The 21107-nt window shown below is 42.7% G+C and overlaps 1 protein-coding gene across 1 annotated transcript; it reads right to left on the reverse strand.

The window, feature by feature from the left end:
- Window positions 1–12077: 12077 nt before the first annotated feature.
- LOC102526726 (eotaxin) lies at window positions 12078–14064 on the reverse strand. The gene is made up of 3 exons (XM_006212022.4): window positions 13927–14064; window positions 12584–12695; window positions 12078–12198 (listed from the first exon to the last, which is right to left on the reverse strand). Exons 1-3 carry the CDS (start codon window positions 14000–14002, stop codon window positions 12078–12080), a joined length of 309 nt encoding a protein of 102 aa, XP_006212084.3. The 5' UTR covers window positions 14003–14064.
- Between the last annotated feature and the right edge of the window lie 7043 nt (window positions 14065–21107).

Raw genomic sequence — 21107 nt, forward strand, 5'->3', positions numbered from 1 at the left:
CAATGGAATTCTCATAATTTCTCCCCCAAACTGACTTCTGGTTCCAAATCAAGACATGTCACAGTTAGAAATGCCTGTATTATGGAAAAGGAACCATGAGGGATACCAGATAGAAAGGAGAGGTCCCAGATATTGTGGTGAGGATCAGATATTTTGTGTGCTCTGGGCCTCGGAGGAATGTGGCTGATGTGTTCCAGGGACAACAGCCTCTGAATAATGTCGGGTCATAGCTGGTGAGTTGTTCAGTCATGCCAAGCTGCTATTTTCAGTTTGAAGTTTCCTTCCCCAGACCTCGGCTTTGCATTACCTGGGGACCTCGGTATGAAATATTAATTCTGACCATCTGGGTTTGGCGGCTGTTCTATCTGGCTCAGCTGCCTGCTGCAGGGAGGTGGATGCCCTCTGGCTTTTCTCTGTGTTCTCTGTCTTGGTGACCTCCCAGCCAGCACTCATCTGAGGGAGAGTTAATTCATAGATCTCCATTGCTGGTGCATGAGTAGTCTGTGATCAGGAACAACTCTGATGGGGGCAGGTTATGAGTCCCCTGTTACAGAAGCAGATGTCGTGACTTCTTACCCAGTCCTAAAAAATAAGAATGACCAGATAGAGGTGCTACCTGGCAATCCTGACTTCCCCCTGTGTTTTATAGCTCAGACTCACAGTCCATCTGAAACCACACAGCTAGAGAAAGAATTGAATACAACCTGAGAATTCATCATCTTCTACACTCTCCTTTCTTGGACAGAAAAACTGAGGCCCAAGGACAGGAAGAAAATCCCTCGTGCCACGCAGGGTATTAGAGGCCTATGTGTCCTAGTGTCCAGGTCCCCTGACCTGTCCCATGAGGCTTCTACTCCATTGTGCTCTCTCACACCCAGGACCTCAGTTCCTCCTTCCCCAAAAGAGAACCAGCTGGGATTTGCTACCAGCCTTTCCCAAAGTTGCTTGGAACTTCTTGGAAGAAACAGTGTATAAACTTATTTTCATACCAGAGCTCAACATTGCAACTAACATGCAGTAAATAGTCAATAATCATGGCCACTTCAGTTGAATTTGTTCTCCATGCCAGGGGCTCTTGAATTGCAGTGTGTTACTGAATTTAATCCTTCTGGCCAACATCTGAGATAAGTGCTTTTATGATGCTCATTATAAAGATAAAAGAATTGAGGCTTAGAGAAGCCAAAAGCCTTCCTTATACAGGACAAAGCTCATAAAAGGGAGAGCCGCCTCTCTGGGTGAACACACCCTTGAACTATGCTGAAGAGACATCCACACGCCTTTGCTATTTGCTCTTTATTACACATAATCCTCTAGTAGTAGGTGTCTTGATCCCACTTTATTAGGGAGATTAAATGGCTTGCCAGAGGATGCACAGCTGGGGCCAGCCAGAGCTGAAGTAAGTCTAGGAGGTAGAATAGTGTCCCTAAGCCCCACTCCACTCTGACTCATTGGACTAGAGTCTGGGAAAGATAACTGTGCGTTTAGGCACATCCCTGGTGATTTTAATGCATAGTCAACAAGAATTCATGTATCTAGTTCAAGGATCCAGTCTATGGTTGGGCAGAAGCCCAGTGAGCAAATGTAAATTTCCAAGAGTTTCCTTCCAGACTAGCTGCAGAACCCACCCAGGGCTCAGACATCGAGCCTCAGGCCCAGGCCTGCATCCTTGTAGTGGCTGCCCTGGTGCTCTGCCTAGAGCCCCATCTACCCGTCAGGAACAAGGGAATCGTTCCCCCAGCTTCAGCAGCATTGGTGGCCAACAGGTCTGCACAGAGTGCCTCTCTGAGAATTGCCTTTGGCTGTAGAGAGCTGCCTTCCTCAAGATCACACCCTCTTTTCTGGGGACAGCTCACACCTAGTGACTGGTTATATAGACCAATAAAGGCCTGTTCCCTTTTCCTCAACTCGGATAGTTCTAAAGGAGTGCCCCAGCTCCAGAGCACCTCATAGGATTAGTCTGGGGGCACTAGGATGTCCCCTCTGAAGTGAGAGACTACTTACAGCATCTCTTGCCTATCATTGAAAAAGAGGCGCGGTGCCTGGCAGGCAGCTTCTCTGTACTCGGGAAGACTGCTCTGACCATGTGCACAGAAGGCTACCAGTTGCGACTGGGCTGCTGAGTGTGAGTGGGTTCCAGTGGGTCCTGATGTGGAGCAAATGATCCTGCAGCTTGTGCCACACAAACAGGTAGCCTCTGAGGGGATTAGAGGTAACTGATGGGAAACAAGCCCACTGTGTCCCGTGAAGTCTATGACTCCGTTGAAGAATCACAAAATAGACCCCGGGGCTTCTGGTCCATGGCCATGCCAACTAGAAAGGAGAATTTACATCTTTTGAAAAGAAGTTCCCAATGTGTTACTGGCCCTTGCAAAGGCAAAGAGCCTGGCCATAGGAATTCAAGTGGACTTGCAGCCAGAACTGCCTGTCATGAGCTGGGTTCAGTCAACCCCGCCAAGTTATAATGCCAGGTGGGCCCAGCAGCCATCCATCGTGAGACTGAAGTGATGCCTTGGGACTGGATACAAGCAGAGTCAGAGGGCCCCCATCCTTAGGCACTTTCTAAAAGTAACCTCATTAATGTAACAGCTCATAATAGCTCTCATCGCCAGAACTTGCAAGGGTTTTAGAAGCTCTGTGCCAGGAACATATATTCTTATTATAAATCACAATGCCGTGGTGTTTACAGCCTCGAGACCAGCTGCAGCAGTGGAGAAGGGGTTAGTTCACCCCACGAACCTTCCTCCTGCAAGTCTCCTGAGAAAAAGAAGATGATCAGATTCATGAAGACATTTTCTAGACCATATTGTATAAGCAAGTCAACCCAAGTGGTGCAAGGGGTGGGTGGGTGGATCCCCTGGTGTACTGCCCAGATCCTTCTCTCCCAGGAGTGAGGTGCTTCTGCCCCAGCTGTTGACAGTGTTGGCTGCCAATAGCTCTAGCTGAGTTTCCTCTGTGGCACCTGCCCTCAGCTGAAGAGTGTTGCCTTGTCCAGTCCTACCTTTTCCTGGAGTAGCTTGCCTCGATGACTGGTTGAGATGGGGATATAAAAGCCTGGGCCCTCAGCCCCATTTGGATTATCCCAGCTCTAAAGCCCCCTGTGGCACTGGCTGAGACCTGCATTGTAACAGTGCCACGATACAGATTCCTTCTCTGCTGGGTCCTGCTTTCCCTACTCTCCAGTACACTCTATGACAATTTTCATCTAAGAGTTTGCTTCTCAGAAAAAACATTTTTGCTTCTCAGAAAAAACATTTGATGACATCCCTCATTCCTGGTTGGCATCTGTGAGCCATCAGAAGATTGAAATCTCCCCATTGCTTCGTGCCCACGATTTCATACTCCAAGGGCAGGGGATGCTGTGTGTGGTTAGAGGTGAACCGAGTTCAGGATTCGTTGCGTGAGAAGAGAGAAAGCTTGGCATAGGGGATGTGAGCAAATTCTCTTCAGTCGTTCACAAATGGAAGACACTTCTCCCCCTCTACTTTCTTTTCGTGATCCCCTCTTCAAGATTTGCTGGGCCCCACTGGTCCCGGTGCGCTGTCCTGTGGCCACCCCACTGCTGGTCTGCGGTGCCTGCCTCCTGGACAGGCTGGTGTTTGGAGGTGCCTCCCTGGTTGGCATTTAGGGCTGAAGTCCGCCGGGCTGCAGGAAAGGCAGGGAGGCTTGTTGTACCTGGAATGATGTCCAAGGGCCATAGTTCAAAAGTTTCTAAACCCAGGGAGAATCCCAAGAGTTTTTTGAAGGATTTAGAATCCTTCTTTGGGCCGATGCCCCTGGCTGCCAGGTCTTTATCATCTTGTGCACATGCTGGTAAGACCTGGAGAAGCCCAAAAAGGGATGCAGGAAGCAGAGGGGCAAAACCTCAAGGATGATAAACAAAATCCTCAACCAGAAAAAAGCCCACAGAACAGCAGCTGACCTTTCACAATCTATTCCTAAGAATCTTCTCTGCACTGATTTGTCTTTTATTCAAACATGCAAACAAAAGAATCTGCGGCTGATTTAAAGCCTCTTTAAAGCTCTTCCTATGACGTTCCGGATTTCATATGATAAATGATGCCACCGAATCTGCTCTAGCTGCTCTATTTGTAATTATCTCCTGAGATTTATCTCCTGAGAATAGTGGGTCATAACAAAAAGGCAGAAGAGAAAACGGGAGGCCGCTGCCCTGACTGAACTGAACTGACTGAGCTGACCATAGCCGAGTGCTTTGCAAGGACTTTGGAACGAGATCATCACCAAAGGACTGATAAATTATTGGCCTTACAGCCACAACCACTGTAGCCAGAGACCTCAGACACTTGGGCCTCCCACATTGCATCCTTCCAGGAGTCCATCATGAGAACGCCAGCAAGGGAGCAATGTCTCGTTTGTAATCAGTTGGGACACTGGAAAAAAACATTGTCCTCAAAGTCCTACGCAAATTCCTCAGTATCTACCAAATGCCCTTAAGTGAGAGCCCCCATAGGGCCTCTCCCCAAACTGGCCGAGCTCTGAGGGACCCTCTTGTAAACTGCTGAGGGCAATACCCTTAAGCCTCCCAGGGGAAACAAAAATTAAAATTAATGGAAACCTTGTCAAATTCTGGTAGATACTGGGGCTACACTCTCCACTTTAAACCCCACTCTCATACGACAACAAATCTCATGAAAAAAAGGTTTCCACCTAGTAAAGTTCAGAGAGAATTTCTACCTCAACTGGTACAAATGACTCTGAAAGAAACATTCTTTTTTGCTGTGTGACACAGTCCCAGTCAATGTATTAGGTAGAGATCTCCTTTCTGAATGAAAAGGGCAGATATGTTTTGCTTTCCTATAGAGACTTCACCTTAGAATTTCCTGACCAACCTGAACCTGATCTTACATGTTCTTTATAATCTGTCCTTGATTTAGAAGAAGAATCCCAAAAGAAGTCCTCTAATTTCATCAAGGTGCTCAAAAACCTTCGGGCTACTTCTGATACTGATGTTGGTAGAATAAAAAGTACGAAGCCTATAAAGAGTCAGATGAACATGACTGAACCTCCTCCGAAGTTGTCTCATTGTCCACTGAAGCCTGAGGCCTCACACCTTGTCACATCCTGAAGGCTTCCCACCCAGACGCTAACCGTTTGTGTACTAGCTCCTGCAACACGCAGATCCTCCTCCCAGTTCAGAAACCTAATGGGTGCGATGGTGATTTGCCCAGGACTTGAGAACTGTTAACAAGATAGTTGTACCCTGTTTCCCTGTTGTTCCAAACCCTGAACACCCTTTTGTCACAAGCTCCCTGCGACTCAAAAGGGTTCACAGTTGTGGACCTTTGCTCAGCCTTCGTCAGCATCCCTGTGGACCCCAACACCCAGTATCTATTCGCCTTTACTTGGAACCATCAACGATAAACCTGGACAATCATGCCTCCGGGTTCACTGAGGCCCCTTCTTATTTCTCCCAAGTGCTCCACCAAGATGTCAGCGCCTTCCCTCCAGTCCCAGGAAATCGACCTTCTACAGTAAGTAGACGACCTCCTGCTGTGCCCAGTTACCAAAGAGACATCCATAAAGGATTCCATTTACTTGTTGTAAGGAAAAATTGCAATGATCTCCAGACGCTGTTCATTAGCTAGTCATAAAGTAAGCACTGGAGGAATCCAGCTTTCTCCGAAAAGGATTAAGCTAATCCAAGGATTACCTAGACCCACAACTAAGTGATTTTTATTGATTGATTTTTAGACCTAGCTGGCTATTGCTGACTATGGCTTCCTAATTTTTTTCTATTAGTTTCCCCACTCTATGAACTTACTAAAATTTCTGTCCCTGGACCCCTTCCATGGGAGGATAAACACGAGCAGGCATTTCCAAGATTAAAACAAGAACCTCCTGCCCTTGGGCTACCTACCTACGCAAACCTTTCACCCTGTCTGTGCATGAGCGAGAGGACCAGGCCCTGGGAGTGTCAAGAGGATGGTAATAAACCCAGGCCTGTTGTCCATTACAGCGTCAGCTTGACTCGCTTGTCTCTGCCACCCCAGCTGTCTTCAGGCTACAGCTGCAGCTGCAAAGTTAGTGGAAGCCTCAGCAGATCTAATCCTAGGAAATGATGTTTGTTCATAAACTCCTCATGCTGTCCAAAGTCTTCTTACTTCTGAACTGACCCAACGTTTCTCTGCAAGCAGACTAATTGCCTGTGAGACCCTTCTGCTCTCACCACCTAATCTGCGTCTTAAAAGTTGCAACATTCTTAATCCTGCTCTATTAGTTTCTCTGCTGATGAAGGCCAGCCCCATGACTGCAAGATAATGTCCCATTTTGTGACGCAACGTCGTGATTTATGAGACACCCTGGTGACTAATCCTGATCTAATTTTGTTTGTTGATAGTTCATATTGTAAAAAATGAGAAAGGAAATTTCTGTGCTAGTTATCCTGTTACTACCCCAAATGAATTACTTGAGAGGGAAAATCTCCCACAACCTAAATCAGCCTAACAAACCCAGCTCTGTGCCAGTTAGTTATCAGAACAGACTCTTAATATTTATACGGACAGCCGGTATGCTTTTGGTGCCGTCCATGATTTGGGGGATGTTATGGAAACAGAGGTTTTCTTATGTCCTCTGGGACCCAATCAAACATGGACAACAGGTAGATGAGCTTCTTACTGCCGTTCTCTCACCTTCTGAAATTGCTGTCATCAAAATTGCAGCTCACACTCAAAGGACTGAACCTGAGTGTCAGGGAAATAATCCTGGCTGACTTTCTTGTGAAGGTAGCACCAGCGGAGTCCGTAAAAGTTATAACCCAGGTGAATGAAGGCCATTCTACTTCTGTATGCTGATCTTTTGTCGCCAGACTTGCCATCCTGATGTCCTTGCAAAATGGCAGCAATCTTCTGAGTCAGAGAAAGTAAGATGGGTGAACAGTGGTTGTAAATTCAATAAACAGAGTTACGGGAAAATCAAGACGGCTGTTTGTTTCTTCTCAGCTCTCTGGCCTATCCCAGTCTTCAGTTTTTGCGTTCTTTTACCATGGCACACTTAAGATGACTCAAATTATAAATAAACATTGGTGGGGAGACTTCTATAAAATTGCAAAAACAGTTTACCAGCAATGCCTGTCCTGTCGGATCCCTGATCCTGGAAGAGCTATTTTTATTCCCAGAGACCTCAGACCTCCTCCCTCTGGACCTTTTTGCACCTGCAACTGGACTTCATTCAGTTCCCCCTTTGTGTGGGTTATCAATATCTTCTTGTTATTATGTGTATGTTTTCTGGTTGGGTTGAAGCCTTTCCCTGACAGAAGGCTGATGCTCTCATGCTGGGGGAAAAAGAAACTGTTAGAAAATGTGTTTCCCACTTGGGGTGTACCTTCTGCTCTCTCCAGTGACCAAGCCATCTACTTCACTGGGCAAATTATATGAGCTTTAACAAAAACCTTGCAAATTTTTTGGAATTGTCACTGTCTCTATCACCCTCAATCATCAGGCAAGTTCGACAGAACTAATAGAATCTTCAAACTTAAAGCCTCTAAAAGTGCTGAAACTAGTAGACTCCCTTGGCCTAAGGTGTTGCCTCTGTCCTTGCTGCCTGTTTGTAATACACCCATTAAGAAACATAAACTCACTCCACATGAGATAGTCACCAGTAGACCAGATGTCCATTTGTATACAACTTTCTGCTGATCCCCTGTTTCATGGTTTCCCCTGTGACCAGCTACTGTAAGGCTCTAATGTCTTATGCTAAAGCCTGTCAATGGTTAAAGAAGATTTCCTGGGTCCCAATTCAAAGGATCCTGTTGGTCACAGTCTGGAGCCCGATGATTGGCATTCTGGAAATGTCATCAGAAGATAGACTTCGAACTCCGTTGGAAAGGACCTTACCAAGTGCTCCTGACCACTAACACTCCTGTGAAACTAGAGGGCACTGAACCTTGGGTACACATCTCAGGAAGATGTTCCACCTGATATCTGGTCCTGTGCAGATGCTGGAGTCCTCCAATCAAAGTGGCAAGGAAGAGAAATAGCTGTTTTCAAAGTAGACTGCTTCTGCCCAGAACACTGGGTCAGGACTTTATACTTTAACTGAACATGAAACATTTTTTTCCTTCTCTTCTTTCTCTTACTCTGGCATTGGCCAAGAAAGATAGCATCCTCATCTGTATCTCCCAGGCCATAGCTAAGGGGAGTAACCTTTTAGAATGCTGAATTTGTCATCAAAGATCCTACACTATCCATGATTCTAGAGACCATCTGTGATCAATTTCTCTTCTATTCCCAGTGTCACTGCCAACCACAATCAACCAAAACCCCCCACACCAAACTCTCTTACCAAGTTCAGCTCTTATGACCAGAACACCCTGTGCCTTGTTTTTCCCTTTCTCCAATCATAACTGTATGTATTCAATCAGACACAAATACCCACATAAATATTAATATCTTTGCATGCTCATGTTCCCATGATTCTCTAGATCAGAGTTGCCCTCACTCACTAAGAAATCTCACCAGTAGCAAGGCATTATTTATTTTTAGAGGTGGTACTGGGGATTGAATCCAGGACCCTGTGCATGCTAAGCATGTACTCTAGTGCTTGAGCTATATCATCCCCCCTGAATTAACCCTTCTGGGGAAGCTGAAACTCAGTTACTTAAGATCGTTGAGCAAGGCACTTGGCTGAAAGATGACTCCTTCAGTGGGGTCTTTCTTTGACTTATTTGATTTTGGTTGATTTGGGTCTTGGGGGCGATGGCTTGAAGTGGACTCCAGACATTGGGAATTATCTATCTTATCATAATCATAGTAATCTCCCTGGCGTGTTGTATTCCTTTAAGACTGGAATGTCAGAAAAGGAACAAAGAGAATAGCCAACTTAAAAGTCATGAACCTGAAAAATAAACTCAAAATGACTTAAAAACTTAAACAAAAGACAGAACACCATAAATCTCCTAGAAAAGAACATAGGCAAAACATTATCTGACATAAATCATGACAATGTTTTCCTATGTCAGTTTCCCAAGGCAATAGAAATAAAAACAAAAGTAAACAAACAAGACCTAAGCAAGCTTAGACACTTTTACACAGCAAAGGGAATCATAAACAAAACAAAAAGACAACCTACAGACTTGGGGAAAATATTTGGAAATGATGCAACTGAGAAGGGCTTAATTTCCAGAATATACAGACAGCTCATACAATTCAATAACAAAAAAACAAACAACCCAATCAAAAAATGGGCAGAAGACCTAAGTAGACATTTCTCCGAAGAAGACATGTAGATGGCCATTAGGCACATGAAAAGACGCTCAATATTGCTAATTATCAGATAAATGCAAATCAAAAGTGCAATGAGGTATCACCTCACAGAATGGCCATAATTAAGAAGTTCACAAATAATAAATGCTGGAGAGGGTGTGGAGAAAAGGGAACCCTCCTGCATTGTTAGGGGAATGTAATTTGGTGCAGCCACTATGAAAAACAGTATGAAGATTCCTTAAAAAACTAAAAATAGAGTTACAATGTGATCCAGCAATCCCACTCCTGGGCACATATCTGGAGAAAACTCTAATTCAAAAAGATACATGCACCCCAGTGTTCATAGCAGCACTATTTACAATAGCTAAGACATGGAAGCAAACTAAATGTCCATCGACAGAGGATTGGATATATACATACACACACAATGGAATATCACTCAGCTATAAGAAGAATGAAATAGTGCCATTTGCAGCAACATGGATGGACCTAGAGATTATCATACTAAGTGAAGTAAGTCAGAGAGAGAAAGACAAATGCCATGATATTACTTATATGTGGAATGTAAAAAAAAGACACAAATACTTACAAAACAAACTCCAGACATAGAAAACAAATGTATGATTACCAAAAGGGAAAGGGGGAAGGGTAGGATAAATTAGGAGTTTGGGATTAGCAGATACAAACTACTTTATATAAAATAGATAAACAAGGTCCTACTGTAAAGCACAGGGAAGAAACTACATTCAGTGTCTTGTAATAACCTATAATGAAAAAGAATATGAAGAAGTATATATATATGAACTGAATCACTATGCTATACACCATAAACTAACACAATATTGTAAATCAACTGTACTTCAATTTTAAAAAAAATTGTGAACCTGAAATCATGGCCTGTGAATATCACAGAGATTAAGCAAAAAAAAGGTCCTGACCTGTGAATACCACACAGAGGATGGACAAAAGCTTTGAGAACTACAGAGCAGTGCCTGAGTGATGCTAATGCCCTAAATTTTGATCACGTCTCTCAGTTATGTTGAAAGCCTGATCAAAGAGGGGAAATAGTTTTAAAAAGGAGACAGCAGGCCCAAAATGGAGTCACTTGTGCAAAATCCCTTGTCACCAAACCATGACTAATTATCTAACTTATTGCATTTTCCACCCCCCAGGAATGTAACCTTTACCCAGTCAACCTGGAATTACCTGGTCAACTCTAGTGAGATGATCCAATCCGACAGGCCCTTCCATTCCCCTTAGGGAAGAATGCATTCTTTGCTAATGATTTCTTTTTTGCCCCCTTTCTGCCTTTAAAAACTGTTGCTTTTCTACAGGTAGCGGAACTCCTTTTTCTTGCTAGATAGGATGCTGCCTGACTAATGAAATTGTTGAATAAAGCCAATTTGATCTTTTAACTTGCTCAGTAGAATTTTTATTGTTTAACAGTCTCATGCCTGTGCCTCGCAGTCGTGTCCTAACTGCTCCTCCCTTCCCCTCCCAGTCTAGCCCATAGCCACCTGGTTAGTTTTTTTGAAGCAATTCTGATCATGGTACTCCCTTTCCCCACTGAATCAAAACTGTCAGTGCCTCTTAGCACTAGGGTGACCAGATGCTCTGGTTTGTCAGGGACAGTGTTCCTTTGTATCTGACCCAGCACAATGATTAATGGTGCCTCCTTTTATCCTCAAAAGTGTCCTCATTTAGGTGATAAAAATGACACGTTCATCTTGCTTATTACTATCTGAATGGAGCACAAACCCCTCACCTTCACAGACTGGCGTCAATCTTCCTTCTCAAATTTCCACTTTACACAGACTCCAATCTAATGCCTTCCCAGTGGGCACTTTACACAGACTCCAATCTAATGCCTTCTCAGTGGGCTTCCACTTAACCTGATAAACACATTATAATCATCCCCGCTTCTAAGTATTTGCTCAAACTACATCTGCCTCCTTTCTGCCTAACCTGAAATCACTCTGCAAGAGCCCCTCCACTTGTCCCTCCAAGAAGACCTGGTTTAAGTTCCAGGATGAAGCCTCTTTAAGTGCTGATAAGGTCTTAGTCTAAATAAACCTCTTGTCAAGGGGTCATCTAGGCTTCGTCTGATCTCCCGATGTCTATATTTTCTGTGTATCCTGGGTTGGAGGACGATGAGCGGAGGAAGGTCAGGCACAGGGAGAGTACCGCAGGCCACTGCAGTGGGTCATGGGAGAGACTCAGGTCAGGCCGAGGCTGGCCAGGAAAGGAATGGTGGTGAGGCCCCTGCTGAATAGGTGTCTGCAGTACTTGGGGTTTGGGAAACCTCTCTTGGGGAGCAGAATTAGAGGGATGGAAAGATTTTGTCTGGTCTTGTCAGTTTCACCCCGAATCGCAGTGAGACCAGCAGAGCCAAAAGGTCATTTCTCAGAAACACAATTCTCACCCCATAACCACACCTCTAACCCCTACTTCCCTCTTTCTCCCTCCCAGCTCAATATGGATTCCCCTACACACAAACACACACACACACACACACACACACACACACACACACACACACACAAAAGAAAAACAACTGTTGGCTACAATGAAAAATACTTTTTCTGTATTCCTGAAATAACATGTATTTCCATTTAACATTGTGAGTCACAGCTTTGGTTCACAAGAGCAATCAATGTCTTCTTAAAAATACAAAACATTTTCGTATTGGTGATCCTTGCCAGGACCCTTACGAGATTCCAGGGATGTACGGAGGAGAGGAATAACATGACTTATAAAATAAAAGCTGTTCCTTTTGGAATGAGGTTGGGATGATCTTAGCACACATTTTAGGGAGACCAGAGAAAATGAACCAAGCATTTCTCAGGTTCTGGTTTTGTTTCAAAAGGTGAGTATTTGTGGCTTTAAAGTTTGGGATTTTTGGTCCAAATACTTCATGGCTTCCTGGACCCACTTCTCCTGGGGATCAGCACAGATCTTCTTGGCCTGTTTGGTGCTGAAGCTGAGAGAGAGGGGAAGGAGTTAGAAGGATCCTCTTTGAAAATTGTTTCCATCTATCCCCAAACCTTCCAGGACCATCTGCTATGGGATAGAGGGGTTACTGTGGGAGTAGAGGAAAGATGGAAGGTGGAAAGATGGGGGTTAGCGGATGCTCTTGATGGCTCAGTAAAGCCATTCTTGCTCTTAACCTGAAGGACTGGTATGCTCTGAACAAGCTTCCGAGCTGGAAGCTAGAGTGAAAATTTCCTGTTGTGAAGATTCATGAATTAGATTAGAGAGATAGAACTCTCTGAGACTACAGCTCCAGGTAACTCTGATGTAGTTCTTGAACACTGTCCCCCAGAAATGAAATTGAGGCTGGGAGAGGGTGAGCTTTGTCTACTTACATCACCGCTTTCTGGGGACATTTGCTGCCAGTGATTCTTCTGTAGCTCTGCAGTCGCTGGATAGAGATCTTCCTTTTGGCCATAGTAAAGCAGCAGATGGTTGGGATAGAAGCTGAATTTGGGGGAGAAATGAATAGAAAGGGTGAACACTAATGATATACAGATAATTTTTTAAAGCTTGACTTTGTAAGGAAGAAAATTTGAGAAGAGGCAACGAAATGTCAGAAGTGTGGCAGGATCCACCTGCTCTACGGTCCTGTGCCTCTGCCTTTGATTTGGTGTCCCCAGCTGTACAGTGGAGACCCATCGCTGTGGACAGGGATATGGACAAAGCTTAGTCAGTAAGCTCCAGTTTTGTCTTTATGAAGAGCTGTGTCGCTATGTGATAGTCACAATACTCTTCACCAAATAGTCTCTATTCTTGGATTTCTGGACACATGGTAGACTTGCATTTCTTGGCTGCTTTTTGTTGATCGAAACCATTAACTAATTTGACCAATAAGCAAGGAGACAAAGTGACAAGTGTCACTTGCAAGCCAGAGTTTGTAATTGCCAGTACAAGACCCTGGAGAGCTTTCTTTTCCTTTGTTACAGTAAGCAACAATGTTCCCAAGGGCCACTGCTCCATCAATCCAGAATCCTGAGTGTACAAAGCCCAAGTTCTAGCCAATGCCTTATAGATATTTAGTACGAGTAAGAAATTAACCTTTGTTGCCTTAAACTACTGACAATTTAGGATTGTTTGTTACCACAGCATGCATTATCTTATTCAGACTGACACATGCAGTAAATCTAAGTCATCAGAGGATAAAAACATGAGTTACGTTACAAACATATAGATATATTTCTCCCAGACGAAGTCAAAACATGTCACCTCGAGAGATTCCCCTCGAGGGAAGGTCCCTCGAGTTAGAGGAAGGTCCTCATTCCCTTCCTCTAACCACTGTTTCTGAAATCTGCCTTGGAGTCCAGTAAACATTTGGGATGTACAGTCAAAAATGCCCTCCACCAGTGACAAAAATGCCCTCTGTGTCCACAGTAAGAGAGGGTCTTTTTTTGTGTGTGTGTCCCCCATCCCCAGACATGCAAGGGCAGCGGGATCATGGACAGACACAACATCACTCTCAGTAGTGATGTCCGGAGAGAACATGGGGACTGGCCTCGGTGGCCTGGGTTTCTAGTTCTGGCTCTTCGTCTAATTGTGAGATCAGGGCTCTTCTTTCCACTTGCGGGACCATATCCCCATCTTTACAATGGAAGGATTCGGAGCGAGCACCTGCAGATTCTTGCTGATCTGATAGTTCTGGTGGTGGTCAGCTTTCCTATAGAGAGGTGGGGCTTACCTGGCAGAGCAAGCACCTGGGTGCTGAAGACCATTGCTGTGAGCAGGAGGCACAGAAGCACCGTCGAGACCTTCATGTGGGAGCGGGAGGTCGCCAGCTTCAGTGTGAGAGCTGAGCTGGTGGTTTCTGGGTTTGTCTCAGCCTCTCTGCAACTCTGGCTGCTCTGCCTGCCTTTTAAAGATAGCTGCAGGGTGTGAGAGCTTCCAGGAAAAAGCCTTTGCCTGGCTAGGGTCATAAACATATCATGACAAATCAGCTCCTGTATTGCTGTTCCAGATCCCAGCAAGATAACGGAAACTAAGAGGCAAACTCGGGGGTGGGGACTTGACACATTTTTTATTCATCTTGTGTTTGTGGAGTGACTGAGCACAGATGGTAGCCTGACAGGGTTATTTTTACAAACTCAGCTTTCTCTCAGATGAACCATCTGCAGTGAGAGAAAGAAGCAGGGAAACCAAGGGCATGAGGAGATGAGGAGATTCAAGAACCTTCCCTTGGTCCCTGGTTTCATGTGGTGGTCTTTAGGATTTTGGAGGCCAGAAAGGGGTCCCTCAAACTTCTGCTAGGCTCCCACCCAAATGCAGAGAGACCTCAGCAGCTCTGAACATTTCTGTGCCTCTGGGAACCCAGAAATCGTAGCACATGAGAACCTCACCCTCATAGTTCAATCTTCTGGTCATCGAATCTTAGTGCCCTGGGATTTTAGTGTCATAGGACATCAAGACTGAATAGTTCCACTGATCATGACTTCCTGTGCATTCTTTACTCAGTTTTATTGAGGAATATTTGACAAATTAAGATCATATGTATTTAAGGTGCATGGTGTGATGGTTTGATACTTACATGCATTGCTGAATGATGATTGCAATCAAGCTAACTCACACATCCATCACCTCTATCACCACACATAGTTACATTTTTGGGGGTGGTGGTGGTGTTGAGAATCGTTAAGATCTACTCTCACAGCAGATTTCAAGTTTATAATATAGTACTGTTAACTAGAGTTACTTGGCTCTATGTTTGACCCCCAGAACTCATTCATCTTATAACTGAAAGTTTGTACACTTTGACAAACATCTCCCAGAAACAGAAATCAAAGCCGTAATGAGATATCACCCCACACCTGTTAGGATGGCTTTTATAAAAAAGACAAGGCATAATAAGTGTTGGCAAGGATGTGGAGAAGAGGAAACCCTTGTACACTGTTGGTGGGAGTATAAATTGGTGCAGCCCTGATGGAAAACGGTATGGAGGTTCCTGTCCATTTATAAACTATTTGCTTAGCTGCTGAAGCTTTTTTCCAAATAGAATCAAATAGCCAAAGTCTGTTCATCAAATACACCATAGTGGATTGGGTCTGTTTGAATAGGTGGCCCCCATGCCCTCACACCCCAGGGATTCAAGGAACACATTTGGAAAACCACAGATCTAGTTCGGCCTTGCTCCCTGAGCACACAGTGCAGGCAAGGTGCCTGATAGCTAAAAACATCAAAGAGAAAGAGGAGACCAGAACCCACATGTATCCTCTTTGTGCACAACGCCAGATCCCACAGTAGGGGGTTCAAGGAAAGGTGGTCATTAATGGGCTTTTAATGAAATCCTTAATTAAAGTCTTTAATGGGATCACATGGTGAATACAGAATTGAATACTGGTACAGAGGCACTGCAAGCTTGTTTCTGGGTTCTTCCTGTACACTCAAACCTCAAATTGATTGATTGGTACAGTTAGCACAGAGAAGTGTGTTAAGAAGGACTTCAAGGTCTTACCTTGCATGAACAGAGGACAGTAATGTGGCCGACTGGTCATGGGCACAGGATTAAGAGAGTACCCTTGCCTACGTGTTCTCCAAGCTCCCATCTAGGATAATTGGCCAGCAATTATCTACAAAGGGACCAAATAGTGACCAGAAACCCTGGATCTTCCTTGTTCTTTCCTACACAGCTCCAGATGAGGTGGTCTAGTGTGGACTCTGGAATCAGGATCCTGAATTTGGATGATGGCTCTGCCACTAAGTAGCTTTGATACCGTGGACAACTTACTAACCACTCTCTGCTAGGTTAAGATGTAGATAATAGTTATGACTGTCTCAGAGGATTGTTGTGTGAATTGAATGAGTCTCTCTCTATAAAGTGCTCCATTATACACATATATAGTGACTGGGTCACTATAGAAACTCAGTAAGTGGAAATTCACATTATAGTATTTGGAAATGGGGCTGATTCGGGGGTGGGGTACAGAGGATGCTAGAAAAGGACTGAGTCTGGCCAGATGGTTCCTCCGCACGTTCTCCCCAATTTTCCCAACCATTTCGAAGTAAAGTTGTGTCATACTAGGGATGGTTTCTCAGAAATGCCTGAGCTGCACACGTGGAGGGTGCGAGGTCTCAAATATAACAAGTTTGAAATGCGCTTGATGTGAAATGGTTGAATGATTATGTTCCCTTATTGGGAATAATTTCCTAACTCTGCTGGGTGTTTAGAAGGCCCTATCAGCAAGTGACTGTGCATTTTTGTGCTTTTCTCCAAAGCTTTGGATTTAGTCTGGATCAGAGAAACCTCAGTGGGAATAAGTAAGCTAAATCTTTAAACACGTTTGTTCAGCAGCTGTTCCGTGCAGAAGCCTCGCTGTCTCTGTCAAGCACGAGCAGCTTTCCTGGCTGCTTTGTTTCTCCTCCTTGGGAGTTTATCACTCAGGGGTGACCTGAGCTAGATCTACTATTTGCTTCCGGCCTGGTGTCTGATCAACGTGGGGCTAACATTCAGGAATGGCTCTGAGTAATGGGTAGGACATGAGTCCTCCACTGTGAAAGCAAAATCTTAGCTTCCTAAGTACTTTCCAAAGAATGATTAATCATCAGTGGACAAAGGTACCAAGAATCAGGACTCTTGGTTTTGTTTTGCAACTCTGCTCCAGACTTCCCCTTGAAAGAAACATAAATATTCATTTTATTTCAAACCTTTCTTTAAAAAAATAAAAAGCAATAGAGACCTGAGGCTGGGGGACCAGTAGGAAAATCCCTAATGCAACGTGACGTGTTAGGCTCAATTGATTTTAGAACGTCTGTCTCTTGACTCCCTACCTTGTGAAAACTTCACCACGTTGAAGCCCTTGTGTAAAACAGGACCACATAGGGACTGCTGCCTCTGTTTCTCAAGGGTCACTGGGACCATGTCTGCAGTTTCTTGTTGCTTTTGGAGGAAAATTACACCCCCCCCCAAATATATGTTAGTATAAAACTTCAGGCATGCCTAGAAAATAGCAGTTTCTCAAAAACAGTGCTAACTTCTTTTTTTTTAACATTGTTAAATTGAGTAATAGTAATTTTACAATGTTGTGTCAAATTCCAGTGTAGAGTACAATTTTTCAGTTATGCATGAACGTACATATATTTATTGTCACATTTTTTTTGCTGTGAGCTACCATAAGATCTTGTTTATATTTCCCTGTGCTGTACAGTATAATCTTGTTTATCTGTTCTACATTTTGAAATCCCAGTCTGTCCCTTCCCACCTCCCTCCCCCTTGGCAACCACAAGTTTGTATTCTATGTCTATGAGTCTGTTTCTGTTTTGTATTTATGTTTTGTTTTTGTTTTAGATTCCACATATGAACGATCTCATATGGTGTTTTTCTTTTTTTTAACTTTTTATTGATTTATAATCATTTTACAATGTTGTGTCAAATTCCAGTGTAGAGCACAATTTTTCAGTTATACATGAACATATATATATTCATTGTCATATTTTTTCTCTGTGAGCTACCATAAGGTCTTGTATGTATTTCCCTGTGCTATACAGTATGATCTTGTTTATCTATTCTACAATTTCGAAATCCCAGTCTATCTCTTCCCACGCCCCTGCCCCCTTGGCAACCACAAGTTTATATTCTGTCTGTGAGTCAATTTCTGTTTTGTATTTATGCTTTGTTTGTTTGTTTTTGTTTTTGTTTTTTTAGATTCCACATATGAGCAGTCTCATATGGTATTTTTCTCTTTCTGGCTTACTTCACTTAGAATGACATTCTCCAGGAGCATCCATGTTGCTGCAAATGGCATTATATTGTCTGTTTTTATGGCTGAGTAGTATTCCATTGTATAAATATACCACCACTTCTTTATCCAGTCATCTGTTGACGGACATTTAGGCTGTCTCCATGTCTTGGCTATTGTAAATAGTGCTGCTATGAACATTGGGGTGCAGGTGTCATCCTGAAGTAGGGTTCCTTCTGGATATATGCCCAAGAGCGGGATTCCTGGGTCATATGGTAAGTCTATTCCTAGTGTTTTGAGGAATCTCCATACTGTTTTCCACAGTGGCTGCACCAAACTGCATTCCCACCAGCAGTGTAGGAGGGTTCCCCTTTCTCCACAGCCTCTCCAGCATTTGTCATTTTTGGATTTTTGAATGACGGCCATTCTGACTGGTGTGAGGTGATACCTCATTGTAGTTTTGATTTGCATTTCTCTGATAATTAGTGATATTGAGCATTTTTTCATGTGCCTATTGATCATTTGTATGTCTTCCTTGGAGAATTGCTTGTTTAGGTCTTCTGCCCATTTTTGGATTGGGTTGTTTGGTTGTTTCTTATTATGTCGTATGAGCTGCTTGTATATTCTGGAGATCAAGCCTTTGTTGGTTTCATTTGCAAAAATTTTCTCCCATTCTGTAGGTTGTCTTTTTGTTTTACTTATGGTTTCCTTTGCTGTGCAGAAGCTTGTAAGTTTCATTAGGTCCCATTTGTTTATTCTTGCTTTTATTTCTATTGCTTGAGTAGACTGTTCTAGGAGAACATTTTTGAGATGTATGTCAGATAACGTTTTGCCTATATTTTCTTCTAGGAGGTTTATTGTATCTTGTCTTATGTTTAAGTCTTTGATCCATTTTGAGTTTATTTTTGTGTATGGTGTAAGGGAGTGTTCTAACTTCATTGCTTTACATGCTGCTGTCCAGTTTTCCCAACACCATTTGCTGAAGAGACTGTCTTTATTCCATTGTATATTCTTGCCTCCTTTGTCGAAGATGAGTTGACCAAAAGTTTGTGGGTTCATTTCTGGGCTCTCTATTCTGTTCCATTGGTCTATATGTCTGTTTTGGTACCAATACCATGCTGTCTTGATGACTGTAGCTCTATAGTATTGTCTGAAGTCTGGGAGAGTTATTCCTCCAGCCTCTTTCTTTCTCTTCAGTAATGCTTTGGCAATTCTAGGTCTTTGATGGTTCCATATAAATTTTATTATGATTTGTTCTAGTTCTGTGAAATATGTCCTGGGTAATTTGATAGGGATTGCATTAAATCTGTAGATTGCCTTGGGCAATTGATTTTTAACAACATTGATTCTTCCAATTTAGGAGCATGGGATATCTTTCCATTTTTAAAGTCTTCTTTAATTTCCTTCATCAATGGTTTATAGTTTTCCGTGTATAATTCTTTCACCTCCTTGGTTAGATTTATTTCCAGATATTTTATTACTTTGGGTGCTATTTTAAAGGGGATTGTTTCTTTACTTTCTTTTTCTGTTGATTCATCATTAGTGTAAAGAAATGCAACTGATTTTTGAACGTTAATCTTGTAACCTGCTACTTTGCTGAATTCTTCGATCAGCTCTAAGTAATTTTTGTGTGGACCTTTTAGGGTTTTCTATATATAGTAACATGTCGTCGGCATATAGTGACACTTTTATCTCTTCTTTTTCAATTTGGATCCCTTTTATTTCTCTCTCTTGCCTGATTGCTGTGGCTAGGACTCCCAAGACTATGTTGAATAGGAGTGGTGATAGTGGGCATCCTTGTCTTGTCCCAGATTTTAGTGGGAAGCTTTTGAGTTTTTCACCATCGAGTACAATGCTGGCTGTAGGTTGGTCATATATAGCTTTTATTATGTTGAGATATGTTCCCTCTATATCCACCTTGGTGAGAGTTTTTATCATAAATGGGTGTTGAATTTTATCAAATGCTTTTTCTGCATCTATTGAGATGATCATGTGGTTTTTGTCCTTTCTCTTGTTGATGTGATATATTACATTGATTTGCGTATGTTGAATCACCCCTGCATCCCTGGGTTGAACCCCACTTGATAATGATGTATAATCTTTTTTATGTGTTGTTGGATTCTATTTGCTAATATTTTGGTGAGGATTTTGGCATCTATGTTCATCAGTGATATTGGTCTATAATTCTCTTTTTTGATAGTGTCTTTGCCTGGTTTTGGTATCAGGGTTGTGGTGGCTTCATAGAATGAGTTTGGGAGTATTCCTTCCTTTTCAATCTTCTGGAGTAGTTTGAGAAGGATTTGTATTTGGTAGAATTCCCCAGTGAAGCCGTCTGGTCTTGGACTTTTATTTGTAGGGAGGTTTTTTTTTATTGCTATTTTGATTTCATTTCTAGTGATTGGTTTGTTCAAGTGGTCAGTTTCTTCTTGATTCAGTCTTGGTGGACTGTATGTTTCCAGAAACTCGTCCATCTCCTCTAGATTTCCCATATCATAATATTCTCATATGATATTCTGTATTTCTATTTTATTTGTTGTAATTTCTCCATTTTCCTTTCTTATTTTGCTAATTTGTGCTCTCTCTTTTTTATTCTTTGTGAGTTTGGCCAGAGGTTTGTCAATTTTATTTACTTTTTCAAAAAACTAGCTTTTGGTTTGATTGATTTTTTCAATTTTCTTTTAATCTCTGTTTTATTTATTTCCTCCCTGATCTTTATAATTTCCTTCCTTCTGCCTTTTGGGGTTTTTTGTTCTTCTTTTTCTAGTTCTTTTCGTTGGTGGGCTAAATTGTTTATTTGTGATTGTTCTTTTTTGAGGAAGGCCTGTATCGCTATAACCTTCCCTCTTAGCACTGCCTTTGCTGTGTCCCATAAATTTTGTGTGGTTGTGCTTTCATTTTCATTTGTCTCAAGGTATTTTTTAATTTCATCTTTGATTTCCCCATTGACCCATTGGTTTTTTAATAGTATATTGTTTAATTTCCATGCTTTCCTTTTTTTCTCCTTTGTTTCTCTGTTTTTTATTTCTAGTTTCATGGCATTGTGGTCAGTAAAGATGCTTGAGATAATTTCTATCTTCTTAAAATTGTTGAGGCTTCTTTTGTGCCCAAGTACATGATCAATCCTAGAAAATGTTCCATGTGCACTTGAAAAGAATGTATATCCTATTTTGGAGGGGTGTAATGCTCTGAAAAT

This window comes from Vicugna pacos, chromosome 16 (assembly GCF_048564905.1).
Source record: "Vicugna pacos chromosome 16, VicPac4, whole genome shotgun sequence".
NCBI lineage: Eukaryota > Metazoa > Chordata > Mammalia > Artiodactyla > Camelidae > Vicugna > Vicugna pacos.